The sequence below is a fragment of the Aricia agestis genome, chromosome 12 (genome assembly GCF_905147365.1).
Source record: "Aricia agestis chromosome 12, ilAriAges1.1, whole genome shotgun sequence".
Lineage (NCBI taxonomy): Eukaryota > Metazoa > Arthropoda > Insecta > Lepidoptera > Lycaenidae > Aricia > Aricia agestis.
In genome coordinates, this window is record NC_056417.1 from 15,681,359 (window position 1) to 15,704,061 (window position 22,703).

Here is a 22,703-nt window from a genome sequence, read left to right on the forward strand (position 1 = left end):
ATTTTAATGTGCACATTATATGTATATTATTATATTTATTAGAGATGTGCCGGCTAGTCGCCGACTATCGAAATATTTTTTTAATAAGTAAGTATGTATACTTATAATTTTTAACAATAAATTAAGTAAGTATTAATTATTAAGTCAAGATTGCACGTACCTACATGAAATATTTTCTGATAACAATCAACTGCATCATAAAAAAAGTAACGTACGCGAAGTAACCATTAAACACGATCCGACACCCCGCGAATCAGCAGTAAAGAAGCGTTACGTAAAGTTCTAAAACCATGATGGGCTTGGCCACTAGTCGGCCGATTAGTCGGCTTCTTTGCAGCCGACTAATCGGCTAGTCGGATAGTCGGCCGAAGTCATGATCGGCACATCTCTAGCATATATACTTAATTTAATGTTATGTGCTGATTAAATTAGGGCCGTTTTTATTTACTATGATAATATTATCAACCAGTTTCGCGAGGACCGCACGGGAGTCGGTCAGTCGCGTACGCGCAGCCGCCGCAATGGCGTACCCAATATTATATCTAATTGTCATATTATTGTCACTCGCGTACTATTTACTCAAACGTAAATATGACTATTGGAGAGTACGAAAGGTTCCGTACATGGAGCCGGAGATGCTGTTCGGCAACTACAAGGACTTCGTGCTGCTGAGGCGGTATGCCGGGTTCGTCGCCCGGGACATCTGCCGGGAGTTCCCCGACGAGCCCTACATCGGCACCTTCTACGGCACCGAGCCCGCCCTCATCGTGCAGGATCCCGAGCTGATCAAGCTGATCCTGGCGCGGGACATATACTACTTCAGCGGGCGGGAGATCACCAAGTACCGCCACCGCGAAGCCATCACCTGCTCCATGTTCTTCAACGGCGGCGACGAGTGGAAGGTGCTTCGCCAGAACCTCATGCCGCTCTTCTCATCCCACAAGATGAAGAACATGTTCCCGCTCATTCAGAACTGCAGGGACACCCTCGAGGAAGTCCTGAGGAGCGAGGTGGGGCAGGCGCGGGAGGTGGAGGCCAAAACCCTCGCCACCAGGTACGTGATGGACTGCATCGGCTCCTGCGCCTTCGGGATAAACACGAACGTGTTGACGAATAACGACATTGGCTCGAACATCTTCGCGACGATCGGAGCCGAAATATTCAACGCGTCCCGGTCCAGGGGAACGAAGATGATCTTTCGGGCGATGTGGCCGTTCCTGTTCTACGGGTTCCGCTTCCAGATGTTCGCCCCGGAGATCGAGAAGTTCTTCATAGAGACTATAACGGAGGTCTTTCGGAGCAGACAGTTCAAGCCGACGTCGAGAAATGATTTCGTGGATCTTCTAATGTCGTGGACGGACAGGAGAGTCATAAAGGGGTCGGCCATGAGTCCGAGCGTGGAGGACCGGGGGAAGGTCAGCCTGGAGGTGACCGACAACCTGCTGGCGGCGCAGTGCGTGATGTTCTTCGCCGCGGGATTCGAGACCTCCTCCACCACTATCACCCTGACGCTCTTCGAGTTGGCTAAAAATAGGGAGGCTCAAGAGAGAGTGATCGAGGAGGTGGACGAGTACATGGAGAGGAACGACGGCAGAGTGGAATTCGGGTGCATCGAAGAGCTCCCGTACTTAAAAGCTTGCATAAACGAGACGTTGCGCATATACCCGATCCTGGGAATCCTGACGAGGGAGACCATGGACGACTACGAGCTGCCCTCGGGGCTGCGGGTGGAGAAGGGTCTCCGCATCCACATCCCCGTCTACCACCTGCACCACGACCCCAAGCATTTCCCGGAACCGGAGAAGTTTATTCCCGAACGGTTCTTCGGGGAAGCGAAGAATACGGTCAAGCCGTATACGTACATGCCGTTTGGGGAGGGAGCGAGGATATGTATAGGTGAGTGGCTTAAGTAATTGCTTCCTAATCTAGGTAATAATTGGCTAGATGACTATTTTTTTTTGTTATTGGTAATTGAAAGACCCTTAAAAAATAGAAATATCGCTGGAAGAATGACTCTGATAGCTTAAAAATTCACCAAGATATGACAATTCAAACATCTCATAAAAAACGTTTCGGGCAGGTCGAAACGTTCCATACAAAGTGCTACGAAAGACTGACGTCACTCTTTCGTAGTTTGTACGCATCGGGTGACAACTTTGTTCGATAGGTATATTAAATATTTTTTTTAATAATAATAATAATAATATCGTTTATTTGCAAAAACATGGTAATGACAATTTAATGCTTTTATGAAAGTGGTTTCGTAACAAAAGTAGCTTTTAATTGCATAAGTTATCGAATGGTATACAAATATTAAGAAATATAATTGAAAAAAAAAATCGACTTGATTATTTAACTTTGAAGGCGCATAACAAAAAAAAAAATGCTATCGAGCTGTAATTTTGGGAACACTTATTTTTCACCGTGATTTCTTTATGTTATTAACAAAATTCGCTAATCTTTGACCTTGTCATTATCCCTTTTATGGTGATTGGGCTATAAAATGGACATTAAAGATTGCTAGATACGGCACAGAGCGAATTTTGTATAAAACTAGCTGTCCCGGCAAACGTTGTTTTGCCATATAATGTATTTCGCCCATTTTATTTTATTGAAGGGTCTAAATAAGTATGGCACCATGGTAACGTCCATCGCTATCCCGTCGCACAAACAATGGTCGCCGTCAGTCTCGAGTTGTAATACTTTACTATTATTTATTCAACAAATGCACATAATTATCAATATAAAAAGTAGTCAGTAGCCGAATCTCAGACCTACTGAATATGCATATAAAATTTGGTAAAAATCATTAAAGCCGTTTCGGAGGGGTACGGTAACTAACATTGTGACACGAGAATTTTATATAAGTATACCTAAGATGTACAAACTCATCGGTACATTTGCATAGCTCTAATTCAATATTTCGATAACATTAGACCAGGTTCAGCTGTTTTGTTGAAAATTCTCGACCAAACACCGCCTTATCGCGCTGTCGAGGGGCGACAAACCTGCGGGCGAGTTTTTTTTTATGAAATAAAGGCCGGCAACGCACCTGCAGCTCTTCTGATGCTGCGAGTGTCCATGGGCGACGTAAGTTGCTTTCCATCAGGTGACCCGTTTGCTTGTTAGCCCGCTTATTTTATTAAAAAAAAAAACAACTGGGAACAATTATTCGAATAGGCCAACCTTTTAAACTCGTAGAAACGTTTAAGCTGTTGTATAATGCTTAATACGTCCGCAGTGTTCTTGAGTTCGCGAGTTGAAATCATCAGATTTTAGGTCAGGCACATGTTGTGACCATCTTGAGAGTGCAGCAAGACATAATATTCAACGACTAGACTTAAGGCGTAAATATCTATATAGTAGGTATGTTTCTTTTCAAAATTCCACATAGTTCCATTAATTTCTCAAATGTCCTAAGCAAAATCATACAAACTACCCGAAAAATACCTCCTTCAGCCGCTCATGTTCCTACTACAATAGTAATCTGAATTCTGTTGATATTTAAAAAAATTAAGACATAAAAAATGATTTAATATTTGGTTCATAAAAATAGATTATTTATATTATGAATTTAGGGTAGCCAACTTTTTTTTTGCATTTAAAGTACATTGGTTACTTTAAGTAAGAAAAATAAAGTACACAGTATAAAAATAAAGTACAATTTAGTTTTTTATTATTTTATTTAAAGATATAGTTGTATTGATTTAAAGATATAGTTGTATTGATTTTTGCAGTAAATGAGCATCTTTATTAAAAAATTACAGTCTATATTTCAATTATAATTTATAAATAAACAAGTAATTCTATTTTTATCAACTTGTAAGTATGGAGTCTTGTAAGTTGTAACTTGTGTTTTAGTTGTGACCACTGACTTGTGATAATGACGCTGCGCTGACAAGTGACAGCTGACTGATGACAGCTGATTGTTGACATTTGAGGTTCAGTTGCGTTCAGAAATTGCTAAGGTGACGTTGACGAGTGGCGACATCGATTCAACATTAATTGATAAATTTCGTTTAACGAAAAATACTTACGACTTCAAGAGAAATCTCAAATTATGAGAAATAAAGTATTTTCGCGTACTTTATTATTAATATAAAGTATAGAGTACAATTACCTCAAATAACGTACAATACTTTATTATAAAGTACGGTTGGCAACCCTAATTATGATTTATGTGTGTAGGTTTAGAGATACATTTATAGTACTTAAAAAAGTCGTTATATTTTTTGAATGTCAATATTTTGTATTAATTTTATGGTACTTTACATCTAGCTGTAGTTAAAACGTTTATAAAATATTTGTTAAAGACTGTATGTTACCTAAATAAATAAATGAATAAAACACACGTTACGCACTTAAGGCTGCGTTTCCACCAGAGATGTGTTGCGAGGGGTGTGTTTTTGAGAACCAATAGAATCCTTGCCATGCCATCACCTTGCCATGACATCACTCAGCGTGGCTATGCTATTGGATCTTAAAACACATCTCTCGCAAGTCGCAACACATCGTACTTGCACTAAAATGTATTCTGTGTCTCTGGTGGAAACGGTGCCTTAGGGTAAAATCAGACCGCAACGCGACGTGCGAATACATATTTTCTAAATTTGTATGGATTTGACAGATTCGCAAGACGTCTCACGCAATTATTGAAATCTGTCAATTCAGTAGTTTAGAAATTCATCTACGCGTCGCGTTGCGGTCTGAATTGACCCTCAGAGCCAGTCCACACGGCCCGTTGCGTCAGCGTTGCGTGGACGCAACGCTGCCGTCGCGTTGTTTTACATACAAATAACCAAGGTGTTCTCACGGCGCGCAGCGTCGTCGCAACGCACACATGACGGACAGCAGCCCCCGAGACCAAGCGGGAGGGGGTGTTGACGTTAAGACTGCTTCGTAATGACGCAGCGCCCGTGTGGCCGGCTATGCATCAAACAGCAGCGCTGCGTCGACGCAACGCTGACGCAACGCACCGTGTGGCACTGGCTCTAAGGGTCAATTCAGACCGCAACAATATTACGAACCAATCATATAACCTAAACTTCGTACTCGACTATACTCGTACGTTCATACTGATGAGTAATGTAACGTACCTTTTTTATGTGTATCTATACTATAATATTATAATTCTGCAGTTTGTTAGTTTGTTTGTTTGTTTGAACGCGCTAATCTCAGGAACTACTGGTCCGATTTGAAAAATTCTTTCAGTGTTAGATAGCCAATTTATCGAGGAAGGCTATAGGCTAAATTTTATCACGCTCAGACTAATAGGAGCGAAGAAATAGTGGAAAATGTAAAAAAAACGGGGGAAATTATATGAAAGGGCTTATTTGAACGCGCTAATCTCAGGAACTACCGGTCCGATTTAAAAAAATCTTTCAGTATTAGATAGCTCATTTGTTGAGAAAGGTTATAGGCTATATTTTATCACGCTAAGACTAATAAGAGCGAATAAATAGAGGAATGTGTGGAAAAAACGGGGGAAAATTATTTGAACGCGCTTATATCAGGAACTACTGGTCCGATTTGAAAAATTCTTTGAGTGTTAGATAACCTATTTATCGAGGAAGCCCATAAGCTATATTTTATTATTCTACGACTAATAGGAGCGAAGAAATAGAGGAAAATCTGGAAAAAACGGGGGAAATTATATGAAATTGAATTGATTGAAGATTCTTAAGAACTACTGGAGCAATTTTTATGTTATTTGGAAGACATGAAGAATAGACCACGTTAAGGGTTATAGGCTATTTTTTTTGCGGAAAAATGTACGGTCGCGTGAAATTCCTAAATTACGCAAGCGAAGCCGCGCGGAACATCTATATATAATAAAATCGTAGGAAAGTCTGTACATTGCATATTTTTCTACAATAAATAATACTTGGGACTTGATCTGCTATACTAACGCGGACGAAGTCGCGGGCAACAGCTAGTACTTGATAAAATTTTATGTGCTGATTAAATTAGGGCCGTTTTTATTTACTATGATAATATTATCAACCAGTTTCGCGAGGACCGCACGGGAGTCGGTCAGTCGCGTACGCGCAGCCGCCGCAATGGCGTACCCAATATTATATCTAATTGTCATATTATTGTCACTCGCGTACTATTTACTCAAACGTAAATATGACTATTGGAGAGTACGAAAGGTTCCGTACATGGAGCCGGAGATGCTGTTCGGCAACTACAAGGACTTCGTGCTGCTGAGGCGGTATGCCGGGTTCGTCGCCCGGGACATCTGCCGGGAGTTCCCCGGCGAGCCCTACATCGGCACCTTCTACGGCACCGAGCCCGCCCTCATCGTGCAGGACCCCGAGCTGATTAAGCTGATCCTGGCTCGGGACATATACTACTTCAGCGGGCGGGAGATAACCAAGTACTGCCACCGCGAGGCTATCGCCCGCTCCATGTTCCTCAACGGCGGCGACGAGTGGAAGGTGCTTCGCCAGAACCTCACGCCGCTGTTCTCATCCCACAAGATGAAGAACATGTTCCCGCTCATCCAGAGCTGCCGGGACACCCTCGAGGACGTCCTGAGAAGCGAGGTGGGGCAGGCGCGGGAGGTAGAGGCCAAAATCCTCGCTACCAGGTACGTGATGGACTGCATCGGCTCCTGCGCCTTCGGGATAAACACGAACGTGTTGACGAATAACAACAGCGGTTCGAATATCTTCGCCATGATCGGAGCCGAAATATTTAACGCGTCCTGGTCCAGGGGAACGAAGATGGTCCTTCGGGCGATGTGGCCGTTCCTGTTCTACGGACTCCGCTTCCAGATGTTTGCCCCGGAGATCGAGAAGTTCTTCACCAAAACCATAACGGAGGTTTTTCGGAGCAGGCAGTTCAAGCCGACGTCGAGAAACGATTTCGTGGATCTTCTAATGTCATGGACGGATAGGAGGGTCATAAAGGGGTCGGCCATGAGCCCGAGCGGGGAGGACCGGGGGACGGTCAGCCTGGAGGTGAACGATGACCTGCTGACTGCGCAATGCGTGCTGTTCTTCGCCGCGGGCTTCGAGACCTCCTCCACTACCATCGCCCTGACGCTCTTCGAGTTGGCTAAAAATAAGGAGGCTCAAGAGAGAGTGATCGAGGAGGTGGACGAGTACATGGAGAGGAACGACGGCAGAGTAGAATTCGGGTGCATCGAGGAGCTCCCGTACCTGAAAGCTTGCGTAAACGAGGTGATGCGCATATACCCGATCCTGGGAATCCTCACGAGGGAGACCATGGACGACTACGAGCTGCCCTCGGGGCTGCGGGTGGAGAAGGGTGTCCGCATCCACATCCCGGTCTACCACTTGCACCACGACCCCAAGTATTTCCCGGAACCAGAGAAGTTTATTCCCGAACGGTTCTTAGGGGAAGCGAAGAATACGGTCAAGCCATATACGTACATGCCGTTTGGGGAGGGAGCAAGGATATGTATAGGTGAGTGGCTTAATCCATTATTTCCTAATCTAGGTAATTAATTCTCGTTTTTACGGTTATTGGGCTATAAAATGGACGTTAAGATTGCTAGATACGGCACAGAGCGAATTTTGTATAAAATGTACAAACTCATCGGTACATTTGCATAGCTCTGATTCAATATTATGATAACATTAGACCAGGTTCAGCTGTTTTGTTGAAAATTCTCGACCAAACACCGCCTTATCGCGCTGTCGGGGGGCGACAAACCTGCGGGCGAGTTTATGCCGGATGAAACTCCATACGATTCGGATAATAGGAGGATAGAATAGGTACTTAAATGAAAGAGATAACGTTGGCATGATAAAGACTGTCTTCCACATAAAAGGCGCTGACTCAAATCTCAATGCACATTGAGTGAAGTGGATGTTTTTAACACGTTTTCTGTTAATCGGTCTAGATATTGAGTAAAATAGTTCGGCGACAAGCCACCAAAATTGGAAATCGCCTATTTATGTTTATTATATTGGAAAATAATAATTATTTAAAAAAATTAAGGATAGGCCCAAATTATAAGCGTGATGTTTTACTTTTAAAATTAAAAATGAATACGATATCTTGAAAAAATAAGACAGTTTACATTTTACAAGGAATATGGAATCCAGTCATAAGAAATCCAGTCATTAGCTTCACTTGTAACTATGCAGCTATGTAAGAAAATCCGGGAATCTTAATTTGACGAACTTCCTGATCCACAATTAGAATTAAATTTAAATTAAAAAACGTCATTACAAATCCAATGTGGTGGCCTCCCCAAGATGGCGGACAGGCTATTTGAAATACACCCCCATGATATGAGTATCAAATGAAAGGGTTCGCTGTCAGAAATACGAAAAAAATAGTCACGTGACATGAATCCAACATGGCGGACATCCAAGATGGCGGATTAGCTTAGTGCGTGCTAAAAGCGTGTTTTTAGGTACTAGGATGTAGCATAAAGTATACGCAACGGCGTTTTTCTTGTAAAGAGTTCACTGTGAAAATAGCAGCACTGAAAGGTTTATTATTGTTTAATGGTTAATGTTACTATTAACATCTATGTTTCAATTAGTAATGCTTCAAACAATTTAAAGAAGTAACTTGCTAAGCGCTATTACTCTTACAGTGAACTCTATGTACCATCGAGGAAATTGATTCTTAGGCAGTTGACGGACCTACGTCATGTGGTCGGCTTATGTCAATAATTCAATGTTAGCTGTGATCGGTCGGATGGGTTTCAAATAACGCGACCAAATTACTTAGGTCCGCCATCTGCCTAGGAATCAACTTCTCTGATAGTACAAGATATTGTACAATAAACACCCTAAAGTAATATCACTTCTAAACCTTTTATCTAGTACTAGACTAGATGACGCCCGCATCTCCGTTGCGCCAAAACTCGTTTATCGCGCGGAAACCGTACATTTTCCCGGAACAAAATGTATCCTATGTCCTTTCCCGGGACTCAAAGCATCTCCATGCAACATTTTTGCAAAATCAGTTCACCGGTTTGGGCGTAAAGAACTAACAGACAGACAGACGGACGGACAGACAGACGCACTTTCGCATTTATAATATTAGTAGAAGTCTGATAAGTGATAACGTTCTAATTATGGAAATCGATAAAATTGGTATATCAAAAGTTTTGAAGTTTATTTTTAGTGTTCCGTACCCAAAGGCTGAAAACGGGACCCTATTTATGAGACTTCGATGTCTGTCGGTCCGTCTGTCGTTCCACAGGCTGTATCTCAAGAACCACTATAGCTAGATAGATATTTTCACAAAGGCTTTTATTTATATTATGTCTACTTCAATATTTAATAATAATATTAAAATAAAATAAAAAATAATCCCATACAAAAACACAATTTTTGGCCCATGTTTGCTCTATAACAGTACGGAACCATTCGTGCGCGAGTCCGACTCGCACTTGGCCGATTTTTTAAATTATCGCATCATTGCGATAAGTAAAATTTTTATGTTAAATAACAAAGTGTAAAGTAGGATGGAAGTCTCCTTCTATACTACGAATAATAGTTTTTATTATTCGTAGAGAAGATAACAATAGTAACGTCATAGATTTAATACGATTCATATCTATGAATTATTACCACTACTACTTAGATGTAGCGTCACGTGGACGTATATTTTTCCTACGTACCTTACACGAATCTGAATGTTTTAATTAATGAGTCGTCGCCGGTTAATTTATCAACTATTGAATTCTCCGAACCTACTGTCTCAAAATATTTTAAGCCAGTAGATGTAAACAAAGGAGTTCGGTATGACAAAGTATACCCTATTGTTATCAACAAGCTGCATAGGGAACTTTAATTTATCGTAAGTCAATCTCGGAAGGGCGTCTTCCAGATATCTGGAAAAAGGCTCTAGTGACTCCTTTATCGAAACTTTGTGTTTTTGGGAAAATTATGAAAAAGAGAAAATTCACTTCCACATTATGTACACAAATAAATCATGCTCTATCTGACGAACATCATAGTTTTCGTAAGTCACGTGGGGTGGCTACTAATTTAGTGTCTTATACAGACTTTATACTTAACCGAGTACACTGATTTCTCGAAGGCATTTGATCAATCATTCAGTTATCATCAAAAAACTTTTGGAGCTCGGTGTTCACAGTGGTCTACTAAGATGGTTGGAGTCTTATGTATCTAATCGTAGCCAGGCAGTCGCGCTAAAGGGATTTCAATCTACGTTTCTAGTGAACAGATTGGGCATTCCACAGGGATCTATTCTGGGACATTTTCTTTTCGTCTTGTACGTAAATGATATTCGAAAATGTTTCGGGAATTCTCATCACCTTCTCTACACAGATGACTCAAAATTATCAAGACAAATAGTGACTGTATTGAATTACAAAACGATCTGAATAGTCTCGACTTGTATTGTGAAGCTCACCAATTTTATTTAAATACTGAGAAATGTCATGTTATAACTTTCACGCGGAAAATAAACCCAATCATTATTAACTACAGGATTGGTGGTCGGGCCCTTGGGCGTGTGTCTTCAATACGTGATCTGGGAGTGTGATGGATTCCAAGCTTAATTTTAATGAGCATATCGATGGGATTGTAGCTAAAGCTTACAAACAACTGGGAACAATTGTTATTCGAATAGGCCAACCTTTTAAACTCGTAGAAACGTTTAAGCTGTTGTATAATGCTTATGTCCGAAGTTTAATTGTTGAATATTATGTCTTGCTGCACTCTCAAGATGGTCAATATAACCTATGCCAGACCTAAAATCTGATGATTTCAAGAAATTAAATTGGTCCCTTTCAATACTATTGATGTTAAAGGCATACTCCGGATTCCAAACAACACTCGCGAACTCAAGAACACACAAATCACGCGACAAGCTTTTATTATCATGCAAATTGTATAGTATATTGAATATTGAGGTTATATATTAATAGTTAGAATTTTTAAGGGGAAATTTATTTTATTATTTTTAGAGTATTTAAATAAAAGCTTATTTTCAAAAAAGTTTTTTGGTTATATTATGTGTATACTTGATAAAATTTTAATCATAAATTAGCGCCGTTTTTTATTTACTTTGATAATATTATCAACCAGTTTCGCAAAGACCGCACGGGAGTCGGTCAGTCGCGTACGCGCAGCCGCCGCAATGGCGTACCCAATATTATATCTAATTGTCATATTATTGTCACTCGCGTACTATTTACTCAAACGTAAATATGACTATTGGAGAGTACGAAAGGTTCCGTACATGGAGCCGGAGATGCTGTTCGGCAACTACAAGGACTTCGTGCTGCTGAGGCGGTATGCCGGGTTCGTCGCCCGGGACATCTGCCGGGAGTTCCCCGGCGAGCCCTACATCGGCACCTTCTACGGCACCGAGCCCGCCCTCATCGTGCAGGATCCCGAGCTGATTAAGCTGATCCTGGCGCGGGACGTGTACTACTTCAGCGGAAGGGAGATCACCAAGTACTGCCACCACGAGCCCATCACCCGCAACATGTTCCTCAACGGCGGCGACGAGTGGAAGGTGCTTCGCCAGAACCTCACGCCGCTCTTCTCGTCCCACAAGATGAAGAACATGTTCCCGCTCATTCAGAGCTGCCGGGACACCCTCGAGGACGTCCTGAGGAGCGAGGTGGGGCAAGCGCGAGAGGTGGAGGCCAAAACCCTCGCCACCAGGTACGTGATGGACTGCATCGGCTCCTGCGTCTTCGGGATAAACACGAACGTGTTGACGAATAACAACACCGACTCGAATATCTTCGCTACGATCGGGGCCGAAATATTCAACGCGTCCCGGTCCAGGGGAACGAAGGTGGTCTTTCGGGCGATGTGGCCGTTCCTGTTCTACGGGCTCCGCTTCCAGATGTTCGCCCCGGAGATCGAGAAGTTTTTCACCAAGACGATAACGGAGGTCTTTCGGAGCAGGCAGTTCAAGCCAACGTCGAGAAACGATTTCGTGGATCTTCTCATGTCGTGGATGGACCGGAGGGTCATAAAGGGGTCGGCCATGAGCCCGAGCGGGGAGGACCGGGGGATGGTCAGCCTGGAGGTGACCAACGACCTGCTGGCGGCGCAGTGCATGCTGTTCTTCGCCGCGGGCTTTGAGACCTCCTCCACCACGATCGCCCTGACGCTCTTTGAGTTGGCTAAAAATAAGGAGGCTCAAGAGAGAGTGATCGAGGAGGTGGACGACTACATGGAGAGGAACGACGGCAGAGTGGAATTCGGGTGCATCGAGGAGCTCCCGTACCTAAAAGCTTGCGTAAACGAGGCGATGCGCATATACCCGATCCTAGGAATCCTGACGAGAGAAACCATGGATGACTACGAGCTGCCCTCGGGGCTGCGGGTGGAGAAGGGTGTCCGCATCCACATCCCGGTCTACCACTTGCACCACGACCCCAAGTATTTCCCGGAACCAGAGAAATTTATTCCCGAACGGTTCTTAGGGGAAGCGAAGAATACGGTCAAGCCGTATAAGTACATGCCGTTTGGGGAGGGAGCGAGGATATGTATAGGTGAGTGGCATAATTAATTACTTCCTAATCTAGGTAATTAATTCTCGTTTTTATGGTTATTGGGCTATAAAATGGACGTTAAAGATTGCTAGATACGGCACAGAGCCACAGACCGAATTTTGTATAAAATGTACAAACTCGTCGGTACATTTGCATTGCTATGATTGAATATTGCGATAAAACTAGTAGAGTAAGAGCCTGCGATGGCCAGACCTTCCTCAGTATCGTAAAGCTGAAAGTAAAGTTTAAGGATGTCTGGCAGATTTTGACAGCTGCCAGACACCTTTAAACTTTCTTAAAGTATTAGACTTTGAAGGTGTCTACTGTCCAGCAGTGGAAAGCAAAGTGTCAAAAATGACCGGCACTGGAAGACGATATTCCTCCACTTACCGCGAAGAATATAAGTTATGAAATTGAGCTTTACTCTTTCTAGAAGGTCAGGCAGACCTTCAGAACTGGATACCTCTTAAAGTAATTTCGACCGAAACTCCATAGTTGCTGGTCGTTCTTATACTGAAAAGGCCACAAACAGGTAAACTTTCAGCTTTACGAAAGAGAGGAAGGTCTGGCCATCGCAGGCCCTTGGTCCATAGACATCTGGTCTATGGACCAAGGGCCTGCGATGTAATATAAGAACAGTTTTATGTAATATCCTCGACACAAACATGGCCTTATCGCGCTGTCGAGGGTCGAGAAACCTGCGGGCGAGTATATGCCGGATGAAACCTCATACAATCCGGGTAACAGGAGGATAGAATAGGTGAATGAAATAGATAACGTTGGCATGATAAAGTCTATCTTCCATATAAAAGGCGCCGACTCAAATCACAATGCTAATTGAGTGAAGCGGATGTTTTTAACACGCTTTATATTATTAGCTTCACTTGTAACTATGTAAGAAAATCTGGGAATCTTAATTGACCCACTTCCCGATCCTCGATTAAGATTAAATTTTGTACAAGCTCAGAGTTCTGATGGCAATCCATGACTAGCTAAGAAACGTCATTACAAATCCAATATGGCGGCCTCTGCAAGGTGGCGGACAGGCTATTTGAAATGCACCCCAATGATATTATGAGTAGGTATCAAATGAAAGGGTTTGCTGTCAGGAATACGAAAAAAAAAGTCACGTGACTTAAATCTAACATGACGGACATCCAAGATGGCGGATTGGCTTAGTGCGTGCTAAAAGCGTGTTTTTAGAGGTACTAGGATGTAGCATAAAGTGTACGCAACGGCGATTTTCTTGTAAAAATTTCACTGTGAAAATAGCAGCACTGAGTTTACTGGTAATGCTTCAACGTCATGACTTTGCTCATACAACCATTATTAAAAAAAATAACTTACTAATAAATTTTGCATAATACTTTCACAGTGAACTCTATGTTTTTTTTAAATGAAATAAGGGAGCTAACGTATAAACGGGACACCTGATGGAAAGCAACTTCCGTCGCCCATGGACACTCGCAGCATCAGAAGAGCTGCAGGTGCGTTGCCGGCTTTTTAAGAGGGCATAGGGTAATAGGGGAGGGTGGGGATGGGAAGGGAAGGGTAGGGAAGGGGATAGGGTAGGGGATTGGGTCTCCGGTTAACCTACTCACTCAGCGAAACACAGCGCAAGCGCTGTTTCACGCCGGTTTTCTGTGAGAACGTGATATTTCTCCGGTCGAGCCGGCCCATTCGTGCCGAAGCATGGCTCTCCCACGTATAAATATACAACACTCCCACGTACAAGATATTGTACATAAACATTATACACCCTAAAGTTATATCACTTCTTAATAATGAATAAAAACGATAAACCCCGTACATTTTATCTAGTATACACGTGGCCAACGCTTGATAACCTGATAAGTGATAACGTTCTTATTATGGAAACCGATAAAATTGTAGTATCAAAAGTCAAGAAGTTTATTTTAATTATTACACCATTGCGATATTATGCAACATTTTATTTTTAACCCCCGACAAAAAAGGGGTGTTATAAAATTGACGTGTCTGTCTGTTTGTCTGTGTGTGTATCTGTCCGTGGCATCGTAGCATCCAAACGGGTGGACCGATTTTGATCTAGTTTTTTTTGTTTGAAAGCTGACATGATTGAGAGTGTTCTTAGCTATAATTCATCATCATCAGCCTCCTCAGTGCTAGAAAATCAGGGTTTATCTGGTTCATGAAAGGCCGTTAGCAACTTGTAGTCGTTTGATGGGTTTTATATTTCATTACAGTTCGTGACATTTGTGAATATACAATATACGTATACACATAATAATGGAAAGTTGACCTGGTGCTGCAGCATCATCTGGTAATCAATAGGATATCCAACTCCTCGCCAACTTAGAGCAGAGGTTTCGTGTTTGGGCTCATTTTAATAGCGACTACCAGTAAGAAGTAGATAAACAGTAAATATTTTCATGCTGCCGCTGCAGCATCACCTAGATTCTATAGGAACCGAGCTTCGTATGAACCCAAAGTGGAGGTTTCATGTTTGGGCTCATATTAACGGTCTCATCGAAAAGGACATTGATAGATGGTAATCATGAGACTATGATTCTGTTGATAGGAATTATTCTGCACTATAACCAACACAAGTTTAAAAAGTATGAAATAAAATTAAATTAAGAAATTAAGAAAACCCCCCGCCAAAACACCTTTAAAAAGTATTGAAATAATAATTTACTGCCTTTAAGTTCAAATAATTCCTAACTTGTGTAAAGTAATATCTTAGTCCATAATTGTTGTCACGGTGTGTCGCGGGACCGCCAAGTAAACTGCAACCTACAACCGACAAGTCACTGATAGTGATTACCTATCTCGATTCAGATCGCTGTGAATTGATCCTTAAACTTGTTATGTGAAATCAAACAAAAACGAAACATAAGCGGTCCCCCGCCACACCTTGACAACAATTATGGACTAAAATATTACTTTACACAAGTTAGGAATTATTTGAACTTAAAGGCAGTAAATTATTATTTCAATACTTTTTAAAGTTGTTTTGGCGGGGGTTTTTTTTTAATTTCTTAATTTAATACTCAAAATGTTCAGTGGGATCGGAGTAGACATAGTGAAAGGAAAAGAAGTAAGTTATCTTCATACAAAGACACCGCGCGCGGCTTGCATGTGTGCGCCATAGCATCAATGGGTCGCCACGTACGGCACACAACAAAATCTCGGCGATACCAGCCTAGTAAAACTGGCCGAGATGTTGTTGTGTGCCATACGTGGCGACGCATTGATACTATGGCGCACACATACAAGCCGCGCGGTGCCTTTGTATGAAGATAACTTACTTCCCCTCCTTTTACTATGGAGTAGATACCACGAATAATAATTCGTAGAGTAGATAAAAATAGTAACGCAATTGACCGATAAAATACAAACGCTATGTCATAGATTTTTAAAAACGATTTAATTAATCTATGAATTATGTCTAAGTTACTATTATGTTCATGTAGCGTAACGTGGACGTATATTTTTTTCCTATGTAAGGGCCGGGATACATAAACACGATACGACGTCGTGTCGTACCACGATGCGGCGTCGTTTCACGGCACGTTGTCGCGTCGTAGAAACTCACGATGCGTCATCTTTGAATTTTGAATAACAACTGTGGCACTGACACAGGAACGCATCGTGAGTTTCTACGACGTGACGTCGTGATGTATATTGTGGCACGTTATGATGTCGCGACGTAGTTTTTTACGATACTCGTCGTAGATTCCCATGACGCGACGTCGCATCGTGAAACGACTCCGCATCGTGGTACGACACGACGTCGCGTCGTGGGAATCTACGACGCGCGTCGTAAAAAACTACGACACGCGTCGTATTACACATTTCGTCGTACACACAATTTCTACGTGAGTTTCTACGACGCGACGTCGTAGGATGTTGCGTTGTTTTACATACAAATAACCATTACGGCTGCGTTTCCACCAGAGATGTGTTGCGAGGGGTGTGGCCACACAGGTGCTGCGCCATCGCAGCGTTATTACGAAACACCTCCCGCTTCGTCTCGGGGGCTGCCGTCCGTCATGTGGTGGTCATGTGAGTTGCGCGCTGCTGTCACGACGCAGCGCGCCGTGTGAACACCTTGGTTATTTGTACGACAGTACATTATAAGTTTATGGTTATTTGCAACGATATCAAAATACTGTTATTTGTATGTAAAACAACGCAACGGCAGCGCTGCGTCGACGCAACGCTGACGCAACTCGCTGTGTGGACAGGATCATGGTTAAATTAGACCGCAACGCGATGCGCAAATGCATTTATAATATGCAATGCAAGCTTCACTTGGCGTGTCTTCTTTTTGGCGTTATGAAATATAAACCAAGTTGTCTTTTTGAGAAACTTACATGGAAAACGCGATAACATATTGTGTCAAGACTATGTGTGCCTCAGTTAACTTTGGGGCGACACAGAACAGCCGCCTTCAATGGCAGCTTCCGCTATGCCGCGACCAAATGTTGGAATAATATTCCACCCCCAATAAGGAACTCGCAAAGATTAAATACTTTTAAAAAGAAACTTAGGAGATTTATTCTTGATCACCAAATGGTTGAAGCTTCCTTGATGTAAGACGCTAGTGGAATATAATAAGAATTTGTTTCTTTTGTTTGGGTGAATTTCCCAAACGGCTTTTTTTTTTGTCTTCGTTGAAATTACTATTAAAAAAAGGGAATATTGTTGTAAATTATTTGTTTTACTATTCAATGGGTAGCTATAGGATTGTGGCAAAAATATAATATACCTAGGACTATTACAAAGGTAGAAATAAATAACTTAAAGATCTATTTTTATGAAATCGGTGCTGTCCCTCTACTTTTTTTACAAACAAAAACACTTACATACTAGAAAATATGAATAATTTAAGGGTATAACTTATATTATTTCGTAGAATATTAGTTAATCTATTATTATATACCATATTTTATTATATAATTAACGATTATAGTTACTTAGAGGCACAAATGTACTTGTCCTGAAAATTTTCCTCATATCGCTGGATAAAAGAAATTTGAGCATCACTTTTCATCGACGAGTCGGACAGTCTCACCACCCCAATTTTAATTTACTCCTTAGTGTGTGCTTCCACGCAGTCAAGACAGATTTGCAACAAACCGCTGCATATTCGTGCCAACAATATAAGTATGCCATTAAAATGCTCTCTGGCAATGATTTTATAATATCGGTGATTGAATTTTTTTATGTAATTAATAGTTTTAAAATTGTTGTTTGGTTCTAATGGATGTATTAAGTGATTAAGCTTCATTATCTGTAACCAAATTTATCTTAGATATAATACATTTTTTATAATTTCCTAAAAAGTGCGTTTTTTCTCACGTCGCTGCTCTCATATCGGTGTAATCGGTGGTCATTTTAACTACAGATATGATAATTTACACCGAAATTATAAGAAAAAACGAATCGGTGTCTTAAATCTAATATCGGTGTTTGGAATCATGACCAACGCACAGTTTTGTCACATCGGTGGATTGCTTTATCATATCGGTTGATAATTTTACCTTATCGGTGAATTGTTTTATCATATCGGTTGATCTAGTGGCATTTCGTTAAGTATACAAAAAAAGATTACAAATGCGCATGATAGTAAAAACGAATGGATGTAAGGATGTATGGGTAATTTAAAGTTTTTACTTTATTTTTCTTTTCACATCTAGTTCATTTTAATAAAGACAACGATGATAAATTTTATTATTTTTTTATTCTATATCCCTACATCAAATAACTGGATTTCCTAAACCGCTTTTTTGCGCGGATTAGATTTTTATTTTTATGTAGTCATTTTATATAGTTGACTCTTCATAATATTATATCAATTTTATTGTGCTAACTTCTGTAGTTGAGTTTTTTTGACACAGTTTAGGTCTGTCGCGGAGAATTTTTAAATTTTGGTGCGATTTACGAAACGTTATTTCTAAAAAAATACCATTGATCCCTTAAGCATAAAAAATACGCCATTTGCTTCATTCAGCCACACGCTAACCCGTTTAGGAGGTGGCTGTGGGCTGGGTCGTACCAGTTTCCAGCCAGAAATGAAAGAAAACCGTTTTATCACAAAACCCCCGGTTTTATTCAATTTTGGTGTACTTAAATTTTCCTACTTGTGGCAATAATATCATATGTTGTTATTTTGAATATCGGTAGAGTTTTGGTTTGTTTATATTTAAGTTAATGTGATGTAACTTTAGTGCACGTAGTTTCTTTTAATGATTATTTTTCTCGCAAATTCCAATTTTGGTGGGTAAGAGGGTGTGTAAAACATTATTTTTACAAAATACCATTGATTCTTGAAGCATAAAAAATACACTACCATCCACTTCATTCTGTCATAAGCTAATTGTCATAAAAAAATTAATTTTATGTACTCTATTCTTGATCAAAATAAATACATAAATATTGTAGTGTATGTCACACCTCCCTCCTATATAAGTTAGGTTAATTAATTATTAAGTTAGTTAATAAAGATCAGTCGCGACTAAAACATCTCTTTCAATCAGTCTCCCCTAAGCCGCACATCAAATTTTCTCCTTAGTCTTAAAGGATACGTTAATGATATTAAATTTGGGAACATTTTGTATCCTAAAGAATACATACAACCTGAAAAGTATATAAAATATATATATAAATAAAAAAGTCACCGATATAATAAAAAAATGGTCATTTGTTGAAATTCACCCATTTACTAGCGACCCCGGCTTCGCATCGGGAATAATATATATAGCCACTGAAAAAATGATTAAAATCGATTCAGCAGTTTTGACTTGTATTCATTATTACTACCCGTGGCCCGCATTCTTGTGCCCGCAAAATGTACTTTCCGCATTTTTTTAATCTGTAATATCTTCGAAAATATTCATTTAAGGACGCTATTACATTAAGTATTTCACAAATATCAGCGATTTTCAGGTACCATTTAAAAAAATTAGGAGTCACACTGCGAGGATATTTTGGTTTCAAATGAAAGATACTACTTATATTCATCTCCACTTCTATACCATAAAAATCTATAGCCGCATACAATTTTTTCACATAAATACGTTTTAACCATTGCAATAATCGCAAAAGATAAAAAAATGGGGTTTGATTAGGTACCATTATAGCTAAATACACTGAACCAAGGAAAATAAATATATAAAAAAATGTTTGCCTATACGAATAGCTAAATATTTTTTATGAAAATAAATAACATTTCCATTTATAAGAAAAATAAGAAACGCTCTCTTTCTTCATACATTTTTGCCCTATCAAGAAAGCGGCGAGCGTCGTAACCGCCACTGTACAAGGCGCGCTGATATTGAATGCTATTTAAGGTGGGATTTCACCAAACACACATAAAACTTAGTTTTATAAAACTTAGTTCCCATTGAACGAGTTCATGCGGCGACGTAAATCTCGTTTTGTTTCGATTGGATTTCACAAACTTCTTTTGATCGCGATTATTAAATCTAAGTTTACGTGACGTCACGCAATTATTTTATATGTTTTCATCATTTTAAAGCCTTTTCACGTTAATTTAACTACAAAATAGCAAGAAACAATACATAAACAAATAAACGCATATGTCAAAACTGACATCTTCACATTTCTTTTGTCTATGTTTTTCGTTCCACCATGACAGGGCTTGAACGGGTTTTATGACGTTAAACTTCGGACTTTGGGCGTTCAGAAGATAAAACTCGGATTTGCTGTGAACGCGTTCAGTTTATGCTGGTGAAATGCATTTCGATGTTATAATCGCGTTTACACGTTTGAACCGGTTCAGAGTGCTTTGAACGCGTTCCATTTCTTTGGTGAAATCGCCACTTAATATACTTAACGTCGATATTCGTACTGACCAGCTGAACGGATGCTGAAATTTGGCACGGCAATACTTTGAGCCCGAGAAAGGACATAGGAAGTATCCTATGTCCTTTCTAGGATAAAAAGTATTTTATCCTAGAAATGTACGGGTAACACGCGATAAACGGATTACTTGCGTCATCTAGTAGGTATCTACACACACTACAGTAGCCTTAGCACGGCCACCAGTAAAAATGCAAAAGTATGGACAAACTGTGGAGATAAACTTAAGGTAGCGTTCCGATCTTTTTTCGTTCCCAAAAATTCAATTAAAATGCCACTTTATGACAGATTTATAATCTTAAAAATTCAAATAATATCCTACTCTATGACATAGACTATAATTCTGTCTACCCTGACTATAGTCTGTCATAAAGTGGCATTTTATAATTGAATTTTTGTCAGTCGCGATTGGCCGCGGTAAAGATCGGAACGGCACCTTTAGTTTATGTCCACAGTTTGTCTATACTTTCGCATTTCTACTGGTGGCCGTGCTAGGGCTACTGGGGTTCCCAAACTTATTTTGTCTACCGCCCACTTTGAGAACAAATTATGTCTCAGCGCCCCCCTTGTTTCAGTTAACATGCATCCAGATGAAATAAATCACCCCTAAGCCTCTACACAACGCCCCCATTTTTTTCTGGGACCACACCACCCCCTTTAGACCTTCAGCGCCCACAAGGGGGCGTTATGGCCCTCTTTGGGAAAGACTGATCTACACTATAATGATTGTTTATATTGTTTCCAGGAAAACGTTTCTCCCGGATGCAGATGGTGCCGGCTTTCCTGACGATATTCAGGGAGTACAGCATAACCCTGGCGGAGGGCATGACGCGCACCCTGGACTTCGAGCCCGGCGGCCTCGTCACCCAGCCCAGGGACAACATACGGCTGATGTTCAATAAACGGGTTAAGTAGAGATGTCTTGTTTTTTAGGGTTCCGTACCCAAAGGGGAACCGGGACCCTATTACTGAGACTTCGATGTCTGTCTGTCTGTCTCGCACACAATATATAAATAATCGGCCAACTCGCACTTGGCCGATTAGTGTTCCGTACGTTTCATACCTAAACGTGGAGCGGAGAGGGTAGCGGGGCAAGAAGGGAAGCATTCAATCCCAGTTCGCTTGTTTTTACCTTGGAAGTCGGTTTTAATTTTTTGTTAAAAATAATAATTTCACTCTTTTTAGTTCCCTAGTAAACCATCGCGTATATTCTACGGGTAGATAATTTTAAACAATCAGTACATTAAAAAAAATCGAAGCCAACACGTGCTTAGGTAATTTTTAAATTAAAATTATATAAACTTGCATAGATCTGTATATTTATGGTAATAAGGAGCAAAATGTGTTAATAAATAAATAAAAATACAATATAAAAGTGCGAAGTATTTTTTTACTCATAAATGCGATTGTGTTTCTTATTCCTATTACGATGTAGATTCATTTCCTATGTAAATATTTTCATACTAAAGGTTCAATAATTTATAATAGTGTAGTACCTATCGAAGCAATTTCTCATTTTTCTTTCGAATCTCAGAAGCAATGTCAAATGTGTGCCTTACGCAGTGGAGTTAAGGTTGAATTTGTTATGTTCCATTTTGTGCTACATAAGTCGCTTACAACTTCAATCATTTATTTCTAAACAACATTATTATATTTTTATTAAAATCGCTATGAAAAAAGTACCAATCATAAGAGCATACACCAGGGGCTAGAGAAATGAAAAAAAAGTACGTGTAATATCTATAGCTGTCTCCCTTACCTCAAGCCTATACCGCAGAAAACGATAGAGACAACTGCAGAAAATCAACGATTCGTTGTCCCCTGATTCCTTCTCCAAAACTTAACCGATTTAAGTACTTTTTTCCCTAAAGATTAAATAAAGGCTTGAACTGTGTTCCTATGTTTTGCTTTTTTTGTATAATCTAGCCAAATCTGTTTTCTGGACGTTTGAACACAGCAGAAAATCTGGCCATTTTTTGGGGTTTTCGAACGTTCATATCTTATTTAATAATTGAATTATGAAAAAAAAGAAAACATAGGGACATTGTATTAGTGGCCGTAGATATTCAGAAAAAAAATTATAACTTTACTAGCATTATCCAGGGAGGAAACGGGGGACAACGTTTGTATGGAAAAAAGATCGGCGTGGACTCCTCATAAGGACATAACGTGATGACATGCTTATGATTGGTACTTTTTTATGTAATTTATGGTGTTTTGTGGGGCATATCGTATCCATAATTATACATTAAACAACCATGTGACATTTTTGACCCTAACGTGACAATGATGATGATGATGAATGTAATTTGCATAGTAGCATATTAAAACAGCGCCTAGGCCCCCAAACTTATATCTA

The 22,703-nt window shown here is 40.4% G+C and overlaps 1 protein-coding gene across 2 annotated transcripts; it reads left to right on the forward strand.

The window, feature by feature from the left end:
• Positions 1 to 412: 412 nt before the first annotated feature.
• LOC121732452 (cytochrome P450 6B5-like) lies at positions 413 to 21,270 on the forward strand. 2 transcript variants are annotated; one of them, XM_042122328.1, is made up of 2 exons: positions 413 to 1,896; positions 21,090 to 21,270. In XM_042122328.1, the coding sequence occupies exons 1-2, from the start codon at positions 450 to 452 to the stop codon at positions 21,257 to 21,259; spliced, it is 1,617 nt and encodes a 538-aa protein (XP_041978262.1). In that variant the 5' UTR covers positions 413 to 449; the 3' UTR covers positions 21,260 to 21,270. The 2 variants fall into 2 exon arrangements, with proteins under 2 accessions (XP_041978262.1, XP_041978263.1); XM_042122329.1 differs by lacking the exon at positions 413 to 1,896 and adding an exon at positions 11,042 to 12,475.
• The last annotated feature ends 1,433 nt before the right edge of the window (positions 21,271 to 22,703 follow it).